Below are 22,073 nucleotides of genomic sequence, written 5' to 3' on the forward strand. Positions count from 1 at the left end.
TGAACATTCAGATACAGGATACATGATTCTCCTGTATTTGCAGACCCACTGGAAGTACTGCAACAGGGGATATGACTTCTTTGAGAACAGTTTGCTCAGAGACAAAGTGAAAAACAACTTGGTGGTGATCAGGAAGCAGCTGCAGACAGTGGAGCACCATTGTTGGACCCAAGAAACAAGCAGTGAGTGGTGGGATTGTATTGTAATGCAGGTTTGAGACTATGGACAGTGGTTGCAGAATGTTCAGACGTGAAAGGCAACATTCCTGCAACTGTGTGCTGAGCTCACCCTAGCCGTCCAACTCAGACCATAAACTTTAAGGTCAGAAGGGACCATCATAATCATAGCCTGACCCCTTGCACATTGTAGGCCACAGAACCTCACCCACCCACCCACCCCTGTAATTGACTCCTAACCTCTGGCTGAGCTACTGAAGTTCTCAAATCATGATTTAAAGACTTCAAGTTACAGAGAATCCCCCATTTACACTAGTTTAATCCTGCAAGTGCTGCAGAGGAAGGTGAAAACCTGCCAGGGTCTCTGTCAATCTGACCTGGTGGAAAATTCCTTCCAGACTCTAAGTATGGCGATCAGTTAGATCAGTGGTTCTATCTCAACCTTTTTCGTTTGTGAACTGCTAAAAAATAGAGTTGAATGGAGGTGTAGACCCCTTTGGAAATCTTAAATGTAGTCTGTGGACCCTGAGGGGTTCGTGGACCACAGATTGCCCAGGCTGTCTAGTGTCCCTTGGGATAATGGTTCTCAATCTTGCTAGCCAAAGACTGTTTCCATTTTGGTAACGCCCTCCCTGCTGTTTTGATATGTACAGATGCTTCTGATTCAAAAGCTCAGGAAACACAGGTGGTCAACAGCTGCAAACTATTAACTTCCAAATCATGTCTTAGCTTAAAAACCAACTGCTCTGCTCTGATTTGTATGTCAGTGTAAAGCAGTGGATGTCTGACAAATGCTGTCTATTTGCCCAGCTTCTTGCCCATAAAGTATGCGCTTGGTATTGGGTGTGGCAGAAGAACCTGAATACAATAGAATTGCTATTATATCCTCATATCTGACTTTTGCAGACCGAGGTTTGAGTGAAATCATCACCGCATGCTTCATCTGCTTGCAACTACACCCAGACAAACCCTTCAGGAATTCATGTGGGTTTAACAAAGGGCAGAATTTGGTCCCTGACAGCATTTTAAAGCACATTGTGTTTTGTCCACATTTGGGCTAGAAGCTTAACCCAAAAGGAATGACTTGGCCTATGAAAAGGTACCATTAAATGGACAAACTTCAGCAAAGTTGATTCAGGGGCACCCATCTGCTTTTATGTGGGATAACTGACATGAAGCTGTTGCGAGTAAGATATGCAGCAAGGAGGCTGATGGCTGGATCCACAACCTTTCATCTTGAAATGTCGCAGTACACACACTAGCCCTGCCTCTTCTGTGTGAGTTGAGGGGACTCCCTGAAGGACAGTGTACTTAAAAAAAAAAAAAAAAAAAAAAACTCCTCCAGGAGTTAGATACAAAAGTATTGGCTTCCATGAAGCTGGATAAAGGACAGGATCACCTGTTCATCTCAGACCCTGGGGGCTGACATTTGAATACAAGATGGGAATCACCTTGAAGCAGGAAAAAGCTAAGAAATCCACAGACATAATGATTTGGAATCATCCTCTGAAATGGCAGGGCTGGGGAGCAGGTGATGACAGGAAGGGATGACAGCACACAACAGAATCTGCATATGTAAAGCCTGCAAAGTGACTGCTGCATTTTATAGCCTGCAGTTTAGGACAGCCTGAAAGCATGTGGCACTCCTGCTTCTGAGCTATGGCAAACCACCAAGGCCAGCCCATAGGTGACAAGTCACAGCCAAGAAGCAGGTGTTTGTGCTGTGCCTTTCACTCAAACTGAAATGTATGGAATGGAATGTTGCAATCAAACTCCTCTGCTTTTTTGAGCAGCAACACCTCTTGCAAACAGTAACCACAATTTTACACAAGGCTCAATGCAGCAGATACCTGATGTTGATCTTGCTTGCAAATTCATTTTTGAAAATCATCATCTAAACTGTTGGGGAAGTGGTTTGTATTATCTGTTCTGTTTCAGGCATTTTAGCAGGAACAGAAATGCAGATCACTCATCTTAGTGCAGTGGTTCTCGGCCTTTCCAGACTGATGTACCCCTGATTTGTCTTGCATACCCCAAGTTTCACCTCACTTAAACTACTTGCTTACAAAATCAGACCTAAAAATACAAAAGTTTCACTGCATACTATTACTGAAATTGCTCGCTTTCTTATTTTTGCCATATAATTATAAAAATTGATTGGAATATAAATACAGTAGAACCTCAGTTACGAACCCCTCAGGAATGGAGGTTAACTCGGAAATGTTTGTAACTCAACAAAAGGTTATGGTGGTTCTTTCAAAAGTTTACAGCTGAACATTGACTTAATATAGCTTTGAAACTTTGCTATGCAGAAGAAAAACGCTGCTTTTAACAGTCTTAATTTAAATGAAACAAACAGAATTTCCTTACCATGTCAAATCTTTTTTTAAACTTCCCCTTTATATTTTTTTTTAAGTAGTTTTACATTTAACACAGTACTGTACTGTATTTTGCTTTATTTTTTTTCCTCTGCTGCTGCCTGATTGCGTACTTCTGGCTCTAAATGAGGGGTGTGGTTGACCGGACAGTTCATAACTGAGATTCTACTGTATTGTACTTAGATTTCAGTGTGATACTTGAGCCTGTTTTTCACTTGGGAGTCTTGTCTGAAGTCTGAGTCCCCCTGCCCAGGGCTGAAGCATGTAACTTAGCTTTGCAGGATCCCCTGTGGCTTGGGGCCCCAGGCAGTTGCCTTGCTTGCCACCTTCTAATGCTAGCCCTGCACATGCGATTTCCCCCTAAACTTGTCACACGACCCCCCTGGGGGTTGCAATCCCCAGGTTGAGAAACACTGATCTAGATGAGTGGCGTACTCTCTGGAAGACCTCTGTGTACCTCCAGGGGTACGTGTACCTTGGTTGAGAACCTGAGTTGCACCCTGAGCGTGTACACAAGACCCATCAGCCAGACACCTGGGAAGGAATTCTCCACAGTAACTCAGAGCCTTCCCCATCTAGTGTCCCATCACCAGCCATTGGAAATATTTGCTGCCAGCAGTTGCAGATCAGCTACATGCCATTGTAGGCAGTCTCATTATACCATCTTCTCCATAAATTTACCAAACTCAGTCTTGAAGCCAGTTAGGTATTTTGCTCCCCTTTCCCCTTTGGAAAGCTGTTCCAGAACTTGACTCCTCTCATGGTTAGAAACTTTTGTCTAATTTCAAGGCTAAACTTGTTGATGGCCAGTTTACATCCCTTAGCGCTTAACTTAAATTAACTCCTCTCCCTCACAGACATAGCAGAATGAGATCTGCATGGACAGTGGAGAAGCAAGTGGCAATAGCATTCTGGAACTTGCTATGCTAGATTGCTACTGTTTAGTGGGAAATTATTTTGGAGCTGGAAAAATCAATGGTCGGGGTTTGTTGGAATTATTAATATTTGAAATTCTTAATTGTAGTGTCTGAAACCACCAGACACAAATTTAACCATAATTCCTTTATTAAATCCAAAGACCAAATAGCTATTTATACAATTGCTTTAAATGTGTAACTGCCTAAAAATAAGCAGTCACTACACCTAATACAGTAACAATATTCATAAGCATATGATCAATATACTTACGAATAGGCCAGAGGAGGGATGACCGTGCATTCTGGTGTGCTCCAGAATGGTCAGGAAGGGTCTCCCAAAGAACGTTTCTAATTTATCTCTCTTCAGAGACTACAGTTAATTTCAGCTTTATCAAAAACCCAATTTGAAGCAGTTCATCCATCTTACTTTCCTTCCTCCAAGCCCTTCCTTTCTTATCTCCTTCCCCAGTCCTCCTTGCTTAGCAGTAGAACCATGGGAAGATTTATGCTTGTTTCTTTTAAGACCATTTTCCTGTGTCTTATTATTGCAGCTTTTCACTTACTTTTTGGACCATACATCTTTCCCACACTGCAAGCAATATTACTTGTTCTCATGACCTTCTGCTTCCTGATTGGGGCCTTTTCCATACTAGCTACAAACCATAAAACAGATATTTTCTTAACTTAATTTAGTTAACTTTAACTATGTCCACATGGCTATTGTCATACAAGTGTGTAGAGCCATTAGTCATCTCCTGCTATGGAGGACTTGATTTTTGGCGATGTGCAGGACATAGTGGATGGATTTGCTGCAGTGGAGTTCCCAACCTGCAGTGAGGTGATAGATGGCGTACATATCCCTATTTTGGCACCGTACATCCTTGCCCACACAGTGCATCAGCAGGAAGGTCTACTTTGCTACGTTTATACAAGCATTGTTGGATCACTGTGGATGTTTAATTGATATCAGTGGGGGCTGGTCAGGGAAAGTGCATGACATTCATATTTAAGAACACAGGACTGTTCGGAAACGTGCAAACAGGAACATTCTTTCCTAAGTGGTGGGTTACAATTGGTGATACTGAAATGCCAAAAGTGATTCTGGGGGATCCAGCCTACCCCTTGGTCTCTGAGCTCCGGAAGCTGTACGCTGGCCACTTGGACAGCACCAAGCAGGTGCAGAAACCAGTTGAATGTGCTTTTGGTACAATGACGGTACGTTGGTGGTTGTTACTCACTAGACTGGATCTCCGTGAAAAAAATATTGTTATGGCCTGCATGACATCTGTGGGGCAAAGGGGAAAAAGCTGCCAGAATGGAGGGTTGAGGTGGCTGAGTTTGAACAGCCAGACACAAGGGCCATTACAAGAGCTCAGTGTGGAGCTACATGGCTGAGGGAGGCTTTGCAAGAGCATTTTAATGCTCTGTTACAGTAGCGTTCTGTGCCTGGGCCCGAAGCTTTGGGTGCTGTTAGGAATTATGTAGTGCTTGCTCTACCTTTATTAATATGGCTGGGTGGTTTCCTGAACCTATAAGTTCTGTGGTGCTGTACATTTATAAGCACTGGGTTCTTTGATTACTGATATGCATTCAGAGATGTTTGTGAAAAAATGATTTTATTTAAAAAAAATAGTTTGTTTTTCTGCACTGTTTCTGCCACTCTGTGCAGAAACAGGCAATGCAATACAAACTTTTAAGATAAATAAACGGAACAGAATTTTAAAATTGGAAAAGCAGCAAATATTTGTCTATTTCAGGGCACAAATGTAATCTGTTGTGGCTACATATACACTGACCTGTGAGAACCACAGTTGGTATATGTGAAGCTGGGGTTTTCCTTGCTGTCTCCCAGCATGAAGTGGTAAGGGTAAGGCTGTAGCCTGTAAACGACCTGTGATATGCTGGAGGATGTAGGGAACTGCTACCATGAAGTTCTCCAACATCTGCAAAGGGCAGAGAGCCTGGGATTTTTTGACTTGTCTGGCAACCAGGGTCTGTAACAACTGAATTTGCTGACTGAAAAGACCCATTGTGTCCTGCTCCATTTTGCCTCTCCTTGTCCTGGGTCTTTCTCCTGTCCACTCTTTCCTTCTCCGTGCCATCTGCCATGTTGCCCATCCAGGTCCTTTGTTCCCACTCTGGTGCAGCACTGGCTTGCAGGATCTCACTGAACATGTCCTTTTCTTTCTCTTTGTCATTAGAATTGGGTGTTTTGTGGGTGTGGAAGGGGCATACTTCAATGCCGCAGCAGCTGCTGATTAAAAACAACTATATCATTGGATATACCTTAACAGAAAGGGAAAGATACATTTCAAAACTCCCTTCCTTTTTTCCCATTAAATACTTTTAATAAGACATCCTTATAGACCCTTAAGCTTTGGAGCAACTCTGCACAGCCCCATTCTCCAACCCTAGCCATGGTAAGTGTAGCCTGCTGGGAAGGGGGAAGGAATCCTCAGGAACAATAACACTGCAGCCCCTATTGCGTAGGTGTGAGTAGAGAGCAATGACACTGAATATTTCCCCAGGCAGTGGTGGTTTTAGTGGATATCTCACTCCTGTGTGTAGAAAAGGAGCACAGCTGCTACTGGTGTTGTGAAGCTGCCTGGGTCTATATGCCACTAGCCTGTTTACTGCAATGGTAGCAGCCAAACTCATTGTGGAGTGGCATGGGAAAGTGTACTGCAGGGGAAGAAATAAGGCTACAGTTCCTAGAAATCTTTGGGTGAGGATTGTGGCGTATGTTCATGAAAATTTTAATCCAGATCTCTCAGGAAGATACAAGGGACAGTCCTTATGTACATAATCAAACTGCTCTGTATGGACTCTCTGCATACAAGGGAATGAAAAGCAGATACCAGCTATACAGTAACTCCTCACTTAGTCGTCCCAGTTAACGTTGTTACGTTGCTGATCAATTAGGGAACATGCTTATTTAAAGTTGTGCAATGCTCCACTATTACATTGTTTGGCTGCCTGCTTTCTCCACAGCTGGCAGCCTCCCTACGTGCTGTTCCCCCCCCCCCCCCCCCCCCTTCAGCCTCCTTGCCTGCCTCATCTCTAGTGCCAGTGGGCTGTGCCTGTATAGGGTAAGGCAGGTGCACTTCCCAGCAAATGATTGAAGCTGGCTTGAAAATCCTGAGTAGTGACTATCCTGACAGGGAACACAGCTCCAAAGTGATTAGGGGAATTGGTCATCTAATGACTTGCTATAAAGAAATTTACCAAGGAAAAAACAGAGCAAAACAATAATCTCTAGATGTGTTTTTTCGAGTTCAGAAAGTTCGGCAAGAGGAGCACCTCAACCAAGCTTCATGCTCAGCAATGATGATTGTAGTATTAAATTGCTTTTTTAAAATGTAGATAATGCCTTTTGTCTGGCAAAAAAAAAAAAAAATTCCCTGGAACCTAACAACCCCCCCATTTACATTAATTCTTATGGGGAAATTGGATTCGCTTAATTTCGTTTCACTTAAAGTCGCATTTTTCAGGAACATAACTACAACGTTAAGTGAGGAGTTACTGTACCTCTGTATCACTGTCTCTCCTTGTATTAGTAAAAGAATAAACTAACAAGACATAGGTATTGACTTTGGGTTGGGCTGGGTGCCATCTTTAAATTTAAATGTAAGGAAAAATGTATGTTTATCTAAGGTCCCTTCCCCTTCATCTGGCTCGTCTGTGCTTTGGCTGGTGGACCTCTGTTGGGCTTCTCCAGGGTATCCCTGGTGGTCTGTGGGATCTGTCGGAGATGGCATACAGCTCGTTGTAAAACCAGCAGGTGTACAACTCAGCACCAGATCAATCGTTGTCCTCTCTGATCCTGTGGTTTGCCTGGCACAGTTTCTTCACTTCTTGCTGCTGATCCCTGTCACACCCCTTTGTCTGCATCCCCTATGCAGTCTTTTCTTAGATGTTTGTTTTGTAGCTGTGCTTGCACAGTCTCTTCTCTTTCCACAGGCCCAGGAGATCCAATATCTCTTGTCTGGAGCAGACAAGAGCACGTCTATTGCGTGGAGCCAACATGATCAGTTGTGTGCAGCTGCCCAACAAAGGAGAACTGCTAGGTGTGCTCACCATGCTGGCCAATTAGGAGGAGGCATTTCAAAAATAACTGGGGTATTTTTGAGGAAGTGTGTGGTTTCCAATCTCTGTGACCCTTGGGCAATGGAATTGACCATTATGACCACAAAGGTCACGGATGCAGGGAATGGGGCATTGTGTCAGGGTCGACACAGCTCAGTCAATGTCTACACTCGTGCTGTGTCAACCTCAGTAGCATCACTTTTTGGGGGTGGGGAGCATGGTGGTTTTACTGTTGTAATGGGGTGCTTATTTTGGCTGAAGACCAATTTGAGCATAGACACATACAGAAATAGGTCAACATAAGTCGCCTTACGTTGAGCTAACATAGCATAGACCAGGCCTTGATAACTTCTGTTTTCTAAAGATGCTTTCCACCAGGATTCTTGCTCCTGGAACCTGGCTTCCTAGTGTGAAACTGTCAGAACTCCCCCAACTTCGTTTTTGGCCAGGCAGTAATTGACTAAATGCTGACCATCAAAGGGTCACTCCTTTTGAAAAGAAAATGACGCTCTTAAACTTTGCTCTCAATATCCGTAGGATATAAAATGTAAATGAAATGTTGATTTGTTTAAAAACATGACATTTTTGGTTAAACTTAGCCTTGTATTGGTATGGAAATGTAACCATTCTCTTTTCTTGGTGAGGTGGAAATCAAAGGTGGAAGGCATGACTACTACAATGTGCTTCAGAACAAGAGCCTGGAGAAAACTTACATAGAGAATGGAAAGGAGCTTGGAATGAAATTCCTTTCAGATGAGTCTTTTTTGAATGGTCCATCAGGTAACCATGGAACTTGTTTTTATCTCATTTTTGAGGTGAGATCTCTCAAAGTTTGCTTTGACTATTAGCTGACTTAAAATGTCAGAACTTGATCAGGATTTCTTATTAACTGCCTATATTGGAAATGTGGGGAAGAAGGGAAATTAAGTGAAGATAACTTACATCAGTAAGGAAGGCAAATGAGTAAATCACACTCTTCAACTATATTAACCCATACTTTCATGTTGATTACTGCAAATTTGTTTGTGTAGGTGAAACCCTAAGTTCTAAAGATCAAAGTAGTGTTTTTTTCTAAAAATTCTAAATTAGACCAAAATTCCCAAAAAACATTTCTATCACTGACACCCAAAATGTGTAGAATTTAATGAGGAAATGCTGGGGAGATTCTCCCTGCTGAGTCTTGGCTCTCCATCACAAAACAGATGGAATGCCCAAAGCTGTTAAATTCTCTTGGTCCATAAGGGCAATGGTAGCAAGAAAGAGCATGAATTCCCCACTAGTGGTATTCACGCTCCCCTCCTGATCTTAACAATTGCCTTCAGAATCTTCCAGCTTTGACCATGGTCAGCAAAGGAGCTCCCCTGCAAAAGCTGCCCCTCTATAGCTGCTCTTGCTCTAGCTTTTCTTCATCCCATCCGGCATTAATGGCTTTGGATAACTTTTACTGTGTTCCTCCTGGCCTTCATTCAGATTGGGAGAAACCCAGGAATTCTGACTAGGGAACTGGCCTCTGGAGACCTTGAAACGCAAGTTTCTCTATGGCCTGGCCTTTATTTTGTGTATCGAGTGTTTGTCACTATTTATAAGGTCTCTGCTTCTTTTAAGGTAAGAGGCTTAATGACTTAAAGGTTCAATGTGGATTTGATATATTCTTTTAGGACAGAGTTTCCCAAAGTTGGGATGCCGCTTGTTCAGGGAAAGCCTCTGGTGGGCCGGGCTGGTTTGTTTACCTGCCACATCCGCAGGTTCGACCGATTGCGGCGCCCACTGGCCACGGTTCGCTGCCGCAGACGAATGGGGACTATAGGGAGCGGCGGCCGGTACATCCCTTGCCGCTTCCCACAGCCACCATTGGCCTGCAGTGGCGAGCCACAGCCAGTGGGAGCCGCGATCGGACAAACCTGCAGACATGACAGATAAACAAACTGGCTTGGCCTGCCGGGGGCTTTCCCTGAACAAGCAGCTTCCCAAGTTTGGGAAACACTGTTTTAGGATATCTGGTCTCACAATGGACAGAGAAGGAAGACTGCTCAGTTGCTTCTGCAATGTCTGTACATCAGAGAAGTCAAACGTGCAAATCTGCTTGCAGGTGTTGCCCTAGGAGGTTAAGCATTTTGAAGAATTACTCAAGTACCTCAAATTGCAAACTCCAATACTCTGCTTATCTGGCACAGAACTAGCCTTGAGTGAAGGAGAAACCCCTAAGTGTGAACCTGATCTGACTTTGACTTGGTGCCATTATGACTTTCAGTGCCGTGACCTGATTCCCCTTACACCCTGTTGTGTAGCTTCACTACAAGATCTTTTTTATTCCTTCAAGACCAACAGCTTCGTGTGCAAGAGGCCCCAACACTTGAGATGATGGCATACTTCGACTTGTCAGAATGAAGCAGAGCCTCCACATAAGAGACCAAGGCAGGTTGCGAGGGAGCCAGCAGTTCTCAAAAATATCCCTGTTAAAAGCTAGGACTCCATAGTGAAGCTTCTTGAAATCTTTGGATTTTCCCTCCTCCATTCATGTTTGTGAGAGAGGCAGATGATAACTCTGGGTTCCATTATATGCTCAGTGATCTGACCAAAGTTTCAGTATCCGCTTCAAGGCACGCTTCTGCCCCTTTAGTAGTTGGACCTCTTGGTGCACTTCTCTGTTGAAGTTGGCACAGCATTGTGGCCACAAAGGCTGCATCTCCACAATGGAGACTACCACAAGCCAAAGTTAATGTTTCCTGAATCAAATTTGACTACCAAGGCAGCAACTAGAAAGGTCAAGCCACTTGTGTGACAGCAGTCTGATTAGCTGGTGGCAGAGGCCTGTTGCTTGGATGCACAGTGACCAGAAGACTTCTGATAGAAATAGTATTCTTCTATTGAGGAACACAAGATGGTGAAAAGAAGGGAAAAATCTAACATTACCCAGTCTTTGCAAAAGTTGTCTGACCACATGGTTTGAGTTGATGGTGTCTCAACATCTGACTATCTTAGGCTCATCACAGATTTCTTTCTAAGTCAGTAGTGAAATGATCTTCAGAAGATGGGTTACAATTTACCTTTGTCAGCAGCAGCAAGAAAGATGCCTATAGTTCTGCTCCAAAGTCGAGATGCATAGGAAATCTCTTATGGATCACTTCTGATGTGCTGGGGCAAAAAGTACTAGGATGTCTGACAATTCCATGTATTCTTTTAATGATCAGAAAAATAAAACAGGCTCAAATTCTCAATCTGATTTGAGCTAGGCAATACTAGCGCATAGAACTCCTGGAGCCTCCATTTTGTCTCCCCAGGTCTCTGAACTGTTGACTAAGAAGATGGTCTGACAGTCTGTGCCACCAGACCTTAAATGCATCTGATATGTGCTATGCCAAAACTGGGGTTTATTCAGCACACACTACTAAAGTGGGAAAGGCTCATTGTGTGAGCAAGAGATAACAATGTTTCTGTTCTGCTTCCCTTTTGTCTATTGTGGACTACTTGCTCCACGTAAAGCCTTATGCTTTCTGTTCTCAATGTATGAGATGAAGATTGCCAATAAAGAGACTTGAGAATCTATCTCCTTACAAAGGAAAGTTGTAGTCTTTAAGACTTAGTGGTGAATTGACTGAAGGAACTAGTAATGCCTTCCTTCCGGTCAAAGACATGGATCTGTCGGTGCTTGATAGAGGTATTTTTTGAGTTTGAGAGAACCCTTTATTTAATCTGTCATTAAAGACAAATTTTCTAATTCCAGTCACAGTGATAAGAGTGAACAGTGAGTTCTAATAGGAATTCCTCTTTTGCAAATTCTTCTCAAAACCTCATTCTCACCAGTGGGAAAACTAGACTCCATATATGGATAGGACATGTCATTCAGCAAGTAGGAAACACTTCATAACTCTTGAATGATCAGTATGAAGGGAATCCCATTTCCAATCAGCACCTGTATAAATGGCTTATGCTGTGTATTGAGATACTATGCTTACCTCAAGATGTTAGAACTCTTGTGTCGAGCGGTGAGACCTCACTGATGGCATGTGTCTAATGTTCCCATTGTAAAAATCTACAGGACTGCTATGTGGCATCTTTACAAAACATTAATCTTTTGATTTGGCATCAAGAAGTGACCTTACTTTCCGAGGGCTCTTCTGTAATCCTTGTTTCACTAGAATTCCTCAGCCTTACTTTGAGTTGTACAGTTAGCTTAGACTCCCACAAATGAGAATAGATAGAAGCCACGCCAAAGAAATTGCTGCTTACTGTGGTATCAAGTTCTTCAAGAATGTTGCTTTAGTATATTCACACTTGAGGGATGGCACCAACCTGGTGCTACTGTTTTCTAGAAGGCTTCCAAAGCTCAGCAACTAGCAGATCTCTGCAAGTGCCTAATTGTGGGCACAGAGCCTTGGGCAGAATGGTTCTAGAATGCTCGTATATCTCCAGTCATCTCAAATCCTGCCACTAACCCCAAGGAGGAACAGATCTCTCTAAATCTTTGCACTTACTGATCTGTGTTAACTTGTTCCGTGTGCACTTCTGTTAAATAGAAGTGCAAAATCAAGCTCGTATTGACTCTGCTTTGTTAGTAACATGACCAGATATGGTGATCTAGACAGTGATACTGTGTACTGTTTTACTACAGTTCAGGTGTGTATCCCAGATTTTTTTAATTGTCTTAAAAGATGTACATTATAATACTTGTTCATTGAGCAAGCTTCATTGTCTCTTCGTAGGTTCCACTGACTTTGGGAATGTTACATATGTGGTTCCTGGGATTCATCCCTATTTCTACATTGGCTCAGATGCATTGAATCATACTGAGCCATACACTACAGCTTCAGGTAATTGTTTTTGAAGTGAACAGGGCTCTAATTTATAGGTGTTCTTTGAAACTTTAAATATAGAAGAATATCCACTAACACTTTATGATTAAAGCCACATTCAGTAAAGTACTAGTCCTAAAATATGCCTGACAGTTTTGAAGAATGTCATCCTATTTTACTTTCTCTCCTATAAAAGGTTGCCTTTATAAGCAAATGTTGCATTATAGGATAGCAATTTCTAGCAAGCTAGTTAATAGTTGTTCAATATTCCTGCAATTGTTTGAGACTAATGTACTCAGATTTAAGTAACTGTTAAGAGGGTGTATATAAAACATTGGTTTTGATCAGTTAGTATTTACTATAAATTAACCAACAGTAATCCACCAAAATATAAACACTTGGAAGAGCTGGAGATGCAGAAGATTAAGTGCTTGTCAAGTTGGGCACTGGTTTTGAATCCTGCTATGGTAAGCCTGTAAAGTTCTAGATGCTCAGGTATTACAGTGATCACATAATAAGTACATAGATAGCAATGGTATTTATTCAGTAAGTATTTCAAGAATTGACTGTATGCTCTTAAAAAAATCAGATGGGATCAAAGAGCTAAACAGTTGTTCCTCAATCAAAATTGTAACTTTTAAAGGCTGAAACAGCCATAGAAACTAAAATTGGCTGGAGAATACTTTTCATATTTTCCAAATTGAAAACTGAGTGGTGGTAGGTGTCCCATATTTAAGGTTGAAGCTAGCTTCCTGTTAGAAGCCTGACTCTCTTTCAAGTTTGTGCCGCACGGTTATTCAGAAAGAAATCTGATCTTCCTGAAATTGTACATGTTGCATCTTGATTTTCTGGGAAGCTTAGTTGAAAATCAGGAAAGGAATTTTTAAGTTAAGATGGTCTGAAAACATACCCAAGGTTAACTTTTTTGAAAACTCTTTAAATTGAAGTTTCTCTGATACAGCTTAGTCTAGAAAATCTCCTTTTTGTTTGGGCTCCCTTAGATGCCTTTCAGTATTTTTGTGAGGGTTAGCGCATGATGCTTTTTGTATGTTAAAGAATTTTTGCCCTAGCTTAAAATGTCTTAATCTTTTCTGTTGCTGGCTGGGTTTTTGAAACCAGGCTAGATGCTCTGGTTCTGACTCACTATATGTTAGCAGCATTGCCACCCTAGCCATTCCAGTCATTTGTCAAACCATAACTTAAACTTCTTCAAATGCTGGTCCCTATGTGTATTCCACACGTGGGCATGCATGCTCCCGAGACCAGGAAAATCTTGCAAACAGTATCCATTGGTCCGCATCTTTGCCCTAGTTCTCCTCTTGCTCTGCACCAAGAATATAAGGGGAAGTGCGGACCAACTGCCTCTCAGTTTCTTCTTCCTGCTGCATGGCCTGAGTCAAAATCCTCTAGTGTCCAAAGGTATCTTTGCATCAAGTTTGTCTTCATCTCTGTGAATATAGTTAGTGATTTTTTTTGTATAGTTAGTGTAGCTTATTTTACTCACCCCGGTGACCTTATTTTGTCTCCCCTTTCAGGAGTAGGACTCTGCCAGGAATTCTGGGATTTGAAAACTGTCTCCTGCCCCTGCTATGTCCCATTCAGTGCTGCCTTTTCTGCCTCGGAGAGAGGCTCATATCTCTGCCAAGTACAGTATCTGTTGCCCAGCCCCACCCTGAGGAGAGAGTAGCATTCTGACTGAGGAAATACCTCATGGAGGGAAGGGAACCATGATACCCCAGTCAGATCCAGGCCAGGGAGTCTGCCTCTACATCATCTGGAGACCTCAAGCAGTGCCCCTCTGAGCATGAGCTCTCAAGCAAAGCCTGTGTCAAGGTTCCTCCCCCGCTCTGAACTCTAGGGTACAGATGTGGGGACCTGCATGAAAACCTCCTAAGCTTACTTTCACCAGCTTAGGTTAAAACTTCCCCAAGGTACAAATTAATTGTATCCTTTGTCCCTGGATCTCCACTGCCACCACCAAACTCTAACTGGGTTTACTGGGAATCATAGTTTGGACACGTCTTTCCCCCCAAAATCCTCCCAACCCTTGCACCCCACTTCCTGGGAGAGGTTTGGTAAAAATCCTCACCAATTTGCATAGGTGACTACAGACCCAAACCCTTGGATCTGAGAACAACGAAAAAGCATTCAGTTTCCTTACAAGAAGACTTTTAATAGAAGTAAAGAAATCACCTCTGTAAAATCAGGATGGTAGATACCTTACAGCGTAATTAGATTCAAAACATAGAGAATCCCTCTAGGCAAAACCTTAAGTTACAAAGACACACAGACAGGAATAGTCATTCTATTCAGCACAGTTCTTTTCTCAGCCATTTAAAGAAATCATAATCTAACACATACCTAGCTAGATTACTTACTAAAGTTCTAAGACTCCATTCCTGGTCTATCCCCGGCAAAAGCAGCATACAGACAGACACAGACCCTTTGTTTCTCTCCCTCCTCCCAGCTTTTGAAAGTATCTTGTCTTCTCATTGGTCATTTTGGTCAGGTGCCAGCGAGGTTACCTTTAGCTTCTTAACCCTTTACAGGTAAGAGGATTTTTCCTCTGGCCAGGACGGATTTTAAAGGGGCTTACCCTTCCCTTTATATTTATGACAGCCTGGCTTAGTTAAAGACCCATTGTTTCGGGCTTCTCACAGGTATAAAAACAGGTCCCCCTCTAATCCAGTGTCCAGGAGAAGGGATTTTTTTTTTTTGACTTCTTCCAAGTTGGGTGAATCTTTGTTTGCAGGTCCCAAGAATTTAAGTTGGCCTAGGCCTTCCAACCATGAAGGGAAAGCACACCAGAGCAAAGCCAGTACCAGTGCCAACTGCAACCTCTAATAAGTCGAAGGACCATCAACTGCCAATACCAATGAAGAGCTCCAGACAGGACCCTCTCTACTCAGCAGTACCCAGGCAGTCCCAAAAGGACACACCGTATCTGTAACGGCACTGGATCTGGCAGAATGACAACCGGGACACCTTGTACTCCAGGAAGAACTGTGACACATGCTACCACAAAGGATATCTTAATCTTCCTGGTCCTCCAATCTCCTCTACTTTCAAGCCTGGTCCTTCTGAATTAATATTTATCCCAGAAGATGATACACCTGAAGACATCACTCCCCTATTTCATCCACAAGCTGGAATTTACTCCCACTGATACTGGGAGTAAAACCACTGGGGCTAGATCTGGTCGTCTTGTTGGCTGAATCCGATGCCTAAGACTAACAGTCAACTCCTCAGCTTAGGGAGGTTAGCACAGACAGGGCTTCCAAGAGAATGTGCGTACCCAGTGCCATAGGGTCCATCCCCCACCAACCTTTGACCCTTCAGATTGGCCCTATTGGGAACTCTGGGACCCTTATGCACAATACCCCACATCCATGCTCTACCAGAGACTCACACTGTCCCTTTCTTTTGGATGACAGCAGCCAGCTCTGCAGGATATGTGGAAGAGGAAGACTATGAATTAGATCCACCGTGCGGTACCCCCAAGTATATTATCTTCCTCACCGGATGAGGCAATTGCCCCATCTTCAGCCCCCAGCCCCCTCCAGTGACCATAGGCAATAACAAGAACTATTGCAAGAGTGGCAGCAGAGCTTCAAATTCTATTAAGGAAGTTCAGGATACTCATCCCAAGCTCTTGAGCATTCAGCAGCTCACCAGACCCAATTGGGTAGCACTCCCAGCAAATGAGTCCATTCTGGAACCAGTTGGAGTGATATGGCATGCACCTGCAACATGTACCTCTGTTCCTAAAATGGCTAAGAAGCACGACTGTATCTGCGAAATGAGCAGAAATCTTGTTCACTCACCCTGACCCCAAACTCTCGAGTAGTACAAGCAGTTATGGAAAGATAAAGGCAGCAACACCCCAGGGCTACTCCTTCCAATAAGGGAGCTAAACATCTTAACCTTCTGGGGAGGAAGGTATTGACATCCACCAGCCTCCTGTTCAGGATTTCTAACTACCAGGCCCTGTTAGCGAAATGATTTTATGAACTATTCAGTTACTAGATTTCAAAGATGAAACTCCTCAGGAGAGGGCTCAATTCCCCAGCCCTTTGTTGAGGAAGGTAGACGTGTGTCTGAAACCTCTCATTCTGCAGTGGATGCAGCTGATACCTCCTCAAAATCTATGATAACTGCAATAGTAATGCTGTGGGAGTCATGGCTCCACTTTTCAGGATTCCCGAGGGAGGTTCAGAATAGCATAGAGGACTTGTCCTTTGAAACCAATCTCTTCAATGAGAAAACAGATGAGTCTTTACACTTATTTAAAAAAAACAAAAAAAACCCACACATTCCAGGTCAACCTTTTCTTCCCTGGGCACCTATATTCCAGCTCTGAAGGGGAATCACCGCAAACAATCACATAAGCCAAAGGCTCTTCCACAGCCTTTCTACCACCAGTGACCCTGTAAACCACCCTGCAAGTGACAAAAGGGTCCAGAGGCCAAGATAGGCAGGAAACAAGGAAATAAAATGCCAAAACAGTTAAGGCAGAGTTAAGATTCAATTGCATCATTTATCTGTATGCATTCCAGCATGGATCCTTCAAAGCTTTTTATAAAAACAGAGTGGCAGAGAGGAGGGTGGAGCTGGTGATGTGTGCGGCTGGATGCGCAGGGTTGGGAATGTGGGGGCAGAGCACTTTACTGCATTTACTGTTAGATGTAGCTGTACTGAACGGTGGAGGGATTAGCTGGAGCAGGTTGTCACAGCTGTCACTGTGATATGTAGAATAGTGCCTGTGTACCTTGAGGGATCCACTGTGCCTCATTTAGTTCTGAATTCTCTAGGCTGCGCTAGTAGCAGTGACCCCCAGTGGTTTTATCGTGGGGATTGTAAACATGGGGGGGGCGGGGTCTGGCATATGTGACTCTGGGGCTTAGTGAAGGCAGTGTGTCGGAAGCAGTCCTCTGGGCAAGGGTGAAGGAGTGGTAACGTTTGTCACCCAAGCTAAAACTGAGTTTTTTGCCTTAGCCAAAATGTCCTACGGTTGTCATGTGTTCTGGTTTCAACCCATTCTGGATACAGTGAGTGTGTGTGTGTGTGTGTTGGGTTGTCACTTGAGGACAACAGAGTTAAGGATGCATTGCAGTGGTGGCATGTACTGTAAACTTCTGTTTTCTGCTTTTCCGGTTTGAAGTTGTCACCCCACATTCTAGAAGGGTCGGAGGCACCACTGGGCAGCTTCAGCTCCTTTAATGAAGTGTTTGGGCATTTATTTTTAAAGCTATTTTGCTCTCTGCTTTATTGTGGAGCTTATCATAAACCCTCTCCAATCCCTTCTGCCTAGCTTCCTGTTACAGGTTTAAAAAAAAAAAAAACACGTACTGACAGGATTATATGGCACTGGGAAATAGATGGGATCTCTCAATTGTTCATTTCCAGGCATTTTACGTTTGTACTTTTCTATAAATAGGACTTTCTGTAAAACAAGGAATACTAGTTTTAGTTAGATTTCGCTAAGACCTTGACTTTTTTAAGGTTGTTCTATTTCCAATAATAATGTATTTGAATGCCTTGCTGTTATACAGATTTTTGGTGGCTAAATTTTTAACCTGAAGTGGTGTTTTGGTTTTACCACAGGGTCTCAAGAAGCACAGTTCTACACTCTACGTGCAGCAAAAGCTTTGGCAATGACTGCACTAGATGTTATCTTCAAGCCAGACCTGTTGGAAAAAGTCAGAGAAGACTTCAGACAAATGACACTAAAAGAGGAAGGCCACTTAAATGTAAGGGAACAAGGCAAAGAATCTGGCACTGGGGCAGTGTGTGCAACACGTTAAACAAAACTAAAGCCTAAATACTTTCATGTTAATGGAATAAATGTTCTACTTGAATTCTAAAGGAGGCAGGACAGATTTCTCAGCTGGAGGAAGGTTGATTTTTTTTTTTTTTTTTGCTGTGTTTTTTTTTTTTTAAGAGGGATGTAGGGAAACCAAATGATCTCATTACTTTCAAAAATATTTCCTCTTAAAAATAACTGCATAGTTAGCAATTTTGCATGCTATAAAATGATACATGCTTTTAGAGTCTGGGTGGTTGATCCATAGTGACAGACAATTGGTTGAATGCTTTTGCACAGTAATTCAGTCTACAGCTACAACATCCACATTTGGGGGTAAGATGGCAGAACCATATAAGAAAAACTCATCTATTAAAAATACCCTAAATACATTGACCTGTCATGGTAAACCTTTTGTGGGGAAGGACTGGAGGAGCCATATGTTGAAATCTGTACAAGATGTATAACAATCCCATCCCCTAGCTAAAGTACAAACTTTCAGGGGAAAGTAACATACCAGAGAGTAAATTTGTACACTTGCACCAAAATAGGGTGCCTAAAATAAAATTCTAAATACTTATGTAGGTGCCTAAATTGGTAGCCTTATTTTTCAGTGGTGCTATGCTCCTAGCATCTCCCACGGAACTAATTGGAACTGCATGCTTCCAAAAATCAGGGCTTGCTCATAGGAGTTCAACTTAGGACTTGTCTGCAGGAGAAAGCTGCACCTGTTTAAAGGTGTCAAATTTTTTTTAAAGCCAATTCAGTTAGACTAGTACAAAAGGTTTCGTAGACACTCCTTATATTTTGGTTTAACTTAAGTTTAATAATCTGTTTTAAGCCAAACCAAAATAAGTGTCCACACAAGATTTTGCTTAAGTTGGTTTAAAACCATCTGCAGTTTTCTCAAACCCAGCATCAAGTTTATTTTTTTTAAAAAAAATATTTATTTTAAGTCTTCGCCCTGGTGCTTTGTCATACAGAACTAGTCTCCCCAGCTCTCCTTCCTGTCAGTTTCCAGTCACGTGTCATTGAAAGACTAGAATTCAACACTAATGTAACGAAGCAAAGAGAACAGCTGCGCAAAATGGAATGTATCTGAAAGAATACTAATTACATGTCTGACTTCGAGATTTTTTTTTTCCTAATGTTGGACAATGGACTTACTCTTATATTCTCCATGTACTTAGTTTCTCTGGTAAATCATAGAACAGTGATTGTCTGTTCAGGACTTTCTGGAAAACATTATACAAAATTAAATCACAGAACTTTTGTATTCAAAATGCTGCATGTAAGTGTTTGATACCGTTTAAAGCCAACTGGAAGCTAAGTCCCATACAATTGCATAGCAAATGAACATTTTCATAATCATCTTGTTTAAAAGTTACTTAATAAATCTACCACGTTTTCTTCCTAGAGCTACTTCAGTACCTATGCTGATCTTACACATTGTAATGTAAGACTTCAGTATAATATTTACATTCTCTAGTCTAGAGCACATGCATTCTTTTCCCTTTGATCTTTCAGAAATTACATTTTAGGCTACGCTATACAATAGTGGGCCCTGGATTTCTTCAGAGCTTTATAAAAAAAAAAATATATATTGTAGTATCTTAGTATTTATCCAAACACTTCAGTCGCGGTCATCAATAGTCCATGGATCCTTTTAGCTAACAGTATTTGTCCTTGGATTAATAGAAGACTGATTCTTCATCTTATAGCCAATTAAGATCTTGCTGGTATCCAAGATTTTACAGGTTTCGGATCAGCAGATAAAAATAGTGGTTTCCCTGAAATTCAAGAATCCGTAAGCCCCACTGTGTCAGATAAGGATGTACAAACCCTCATCTCACAGCATTCCCTTTGTTCAGCTGGAGAGAATCCCAGCCCAAACCAGCTAACAGTTAAACATAAATGTCTATATTGTCTGTAGCCTTTAGAGATGACAATGCTGCTCTCCCACTTGGTTCATAAAATGCACCCTGTTGGGACCATATGTTCTAACTGGAGGTTTCCTTAATGGATAAAACTGAAACCACTCTCCTGTATCAAAATTGTTTAAAGTATTGGGAGGCAGCCCTGACAGCAGATTTATTTTGTGGTCTTGTGCTGATCAACTGGAAAGGAGAAAGGTTCAAGGAAGTCCTAGATTTATAATATCTTGTCCCTTGAATCTTGGCTCAGATGTCTACATGGAAAACTATTCCTGTAGTGGAGACTTCTGATAAAACTTCGGGGGGGGGGGGGGGAGGGGGAACCTAATGAGAATGCCAGCTGACCATCACACCTTCTTCTGGATGTTTCTGGCCCCTTCTAGGTGAGTTACCTTACACAGTTTTCTGCATGTGTGCAGAGACATGATTCAAACAAATCCCTGTCTCCTTCTCACTGCTTCTCTCCTGATGAGAGAGGAAAAAATTGAAAATGCTACAGTGTAAAGCATGTGGAGTATCCTAGCTCTGTGTGCCCAAACCTTTAAAGTCAGAGTCCTGTCCTGACACTTTTATTAAATCCAGCATAATGCTTTAAATTCAGGATCAAAAAAGAGTGGAAGATGACTAAGGGAGGAATTTCATGTTCAGATACAAACTGTTTTGATATTAGCAAACTCATGAAATTTAAGACTGAAAAGCAGGTTTATTGCTTTTACTTTAACTGAGTTTTTCCCAAATATGAAAATTCTAAGAGAAACACACAGAAAATAGTAAATGAAGTAGAGCTATGTGTATTCCTCCAAGGCACCCAATTATCCTCTATGAAGTGGTGTTTTAGCAGCACAAGTGCTGTTTTCTAACCAAGTGCAAAGTAGGAATATTACTGGGATATGGAAAAATTCTGATCTAGGTCTCCCTCAGTCTCACTGGGTGATGCTGTTTTGCTTTAATTAAATATTAATTGGAGCAGAGATTTAGAATGACTATAGCCCAGGGGTTAGGGTGCTCACCTGAGTGGGAACAGATCCTTGTTTAAATCCCTGCTCCTCAGGCAGTGGGGACTTCAACTGGGGTAGTCTCCCACATCCTGGCTGAGTACCCTAACCACTTGGCTAAAGATAAGGGAGGTGGATGCCTTTTCTTTCCTCTACCCTCCCAGCTGTTTTGTGTGAAGTTAAATGGCCTCTGAGCACATCTACTGGATTGGGCCCCATATACAACTTAGGTGGCCAATGCCTATCTCACTTCTGGTTCATGGGTAACTATATGGCTTAGATGGGATATTAGACATCGGGATGCCTCAGTGAAGCAGCAGTGTGCGTGCCCAGATGCAGAAACGTAGGCACCGGGGAATTTTCCCTGCAAAAACTTAGATGCTGAGCAAGTTTAGGCACCTACGGGGTTTTGTGGTTCACAGTGGTCACTGACTACCTATCCTCTGTGGCTATTCTTACATACATCACACAAACTTTTGAGAGAGGAACAGACTGATCCAAAGTTAGTTCAGAACCGGACACTAAGCTAAGTAAGTATGTCCATGATAGAGAACTAAATATCAAAGCTAGCTGGCATGTAGTATGCTACTGTGTTTTCTTTTGCATCGGTCTTTGTTAAATTTTGTCCAAAATTTCCCTAATAGGGTTTCTTTTCAGTATTGATGCATCAGCCCAGAGATGAGTAGTACAATTTTTCCTGTATTTTATATGGTCCTGTGGGTTCTAAATTTAGTTTGTGAAAAGTTTTTTGTTTTTACTTTCAGTGCATTTGTATGGTTTTTCTCTGGTGTAGAATCTTTATAGTATTGAGCTTTTCTTCATGTTTTTCTCCTACTCCCCTTCTGTGTCAGCTATCTAATGTTTGTCTTGTATGATTTTTTTCCTCCAATGCACTACATAGATTTTGATTTTTCTCCAATAGGAATATCCTGATGCAAATTTTCTTCATTATGTTACATGAACATCCCATCTTCAAAGACCTCTGTATTCC

The 22,073-nt window shown here is 42.2% G+C and overlaps 1 protein-coding gene across 4 annotated transcripts in view; it reads left to right on the top strand.

Moving 5' to 3' along the window:
- Nucleotides 1–22,073, top strand: part of PM20D2 (peptidase M20 domain containing 2) — a 65,892-nt gene that overhangs the window by 11,496 nt on the left and 32,323 nt on the right. For 2 of the 4 annotated variants that reach the window (XM_043542653.1, XM_027825479.3), the window contains exons 5-7: nt 8,202–8,337; nt 12,261–12,368; nt 17,955–18,100. In XM_043542653.1, the coding sequence (XP_043398588.1) occupies nt 8,202–8,337; nt 12,261–12,368; nt 17,955–18,100 (390 nt within the window). Of the gene's footprint in view, nt 1–43; nt 183–7,431; nt 7,539–8,201; nt 8,373–12,260; nt 12,369–17,954; nt 18,101–22,073 lie in introns of those variants that run through there. The other 2 variants (XM_037894460.2, XM_027825480.3) reach the window with 2 other exon arrangements.

Source organism: Chelonia mydas, chromosome 3, assembly GCF_015237465.2.
Source record: "Chelonia mydas isolate rCheMyd1 chromosome 3, rCheMyd1.pri.v2, whole genome shotgun sequence".
In the NCBI taxonomy this organism is placed as follows: domain Eukaryota; kingdom Metazoa; phylum Chordata; order Testudines; family Cheloniidae; genus Chelonia; species Chelonia mydas.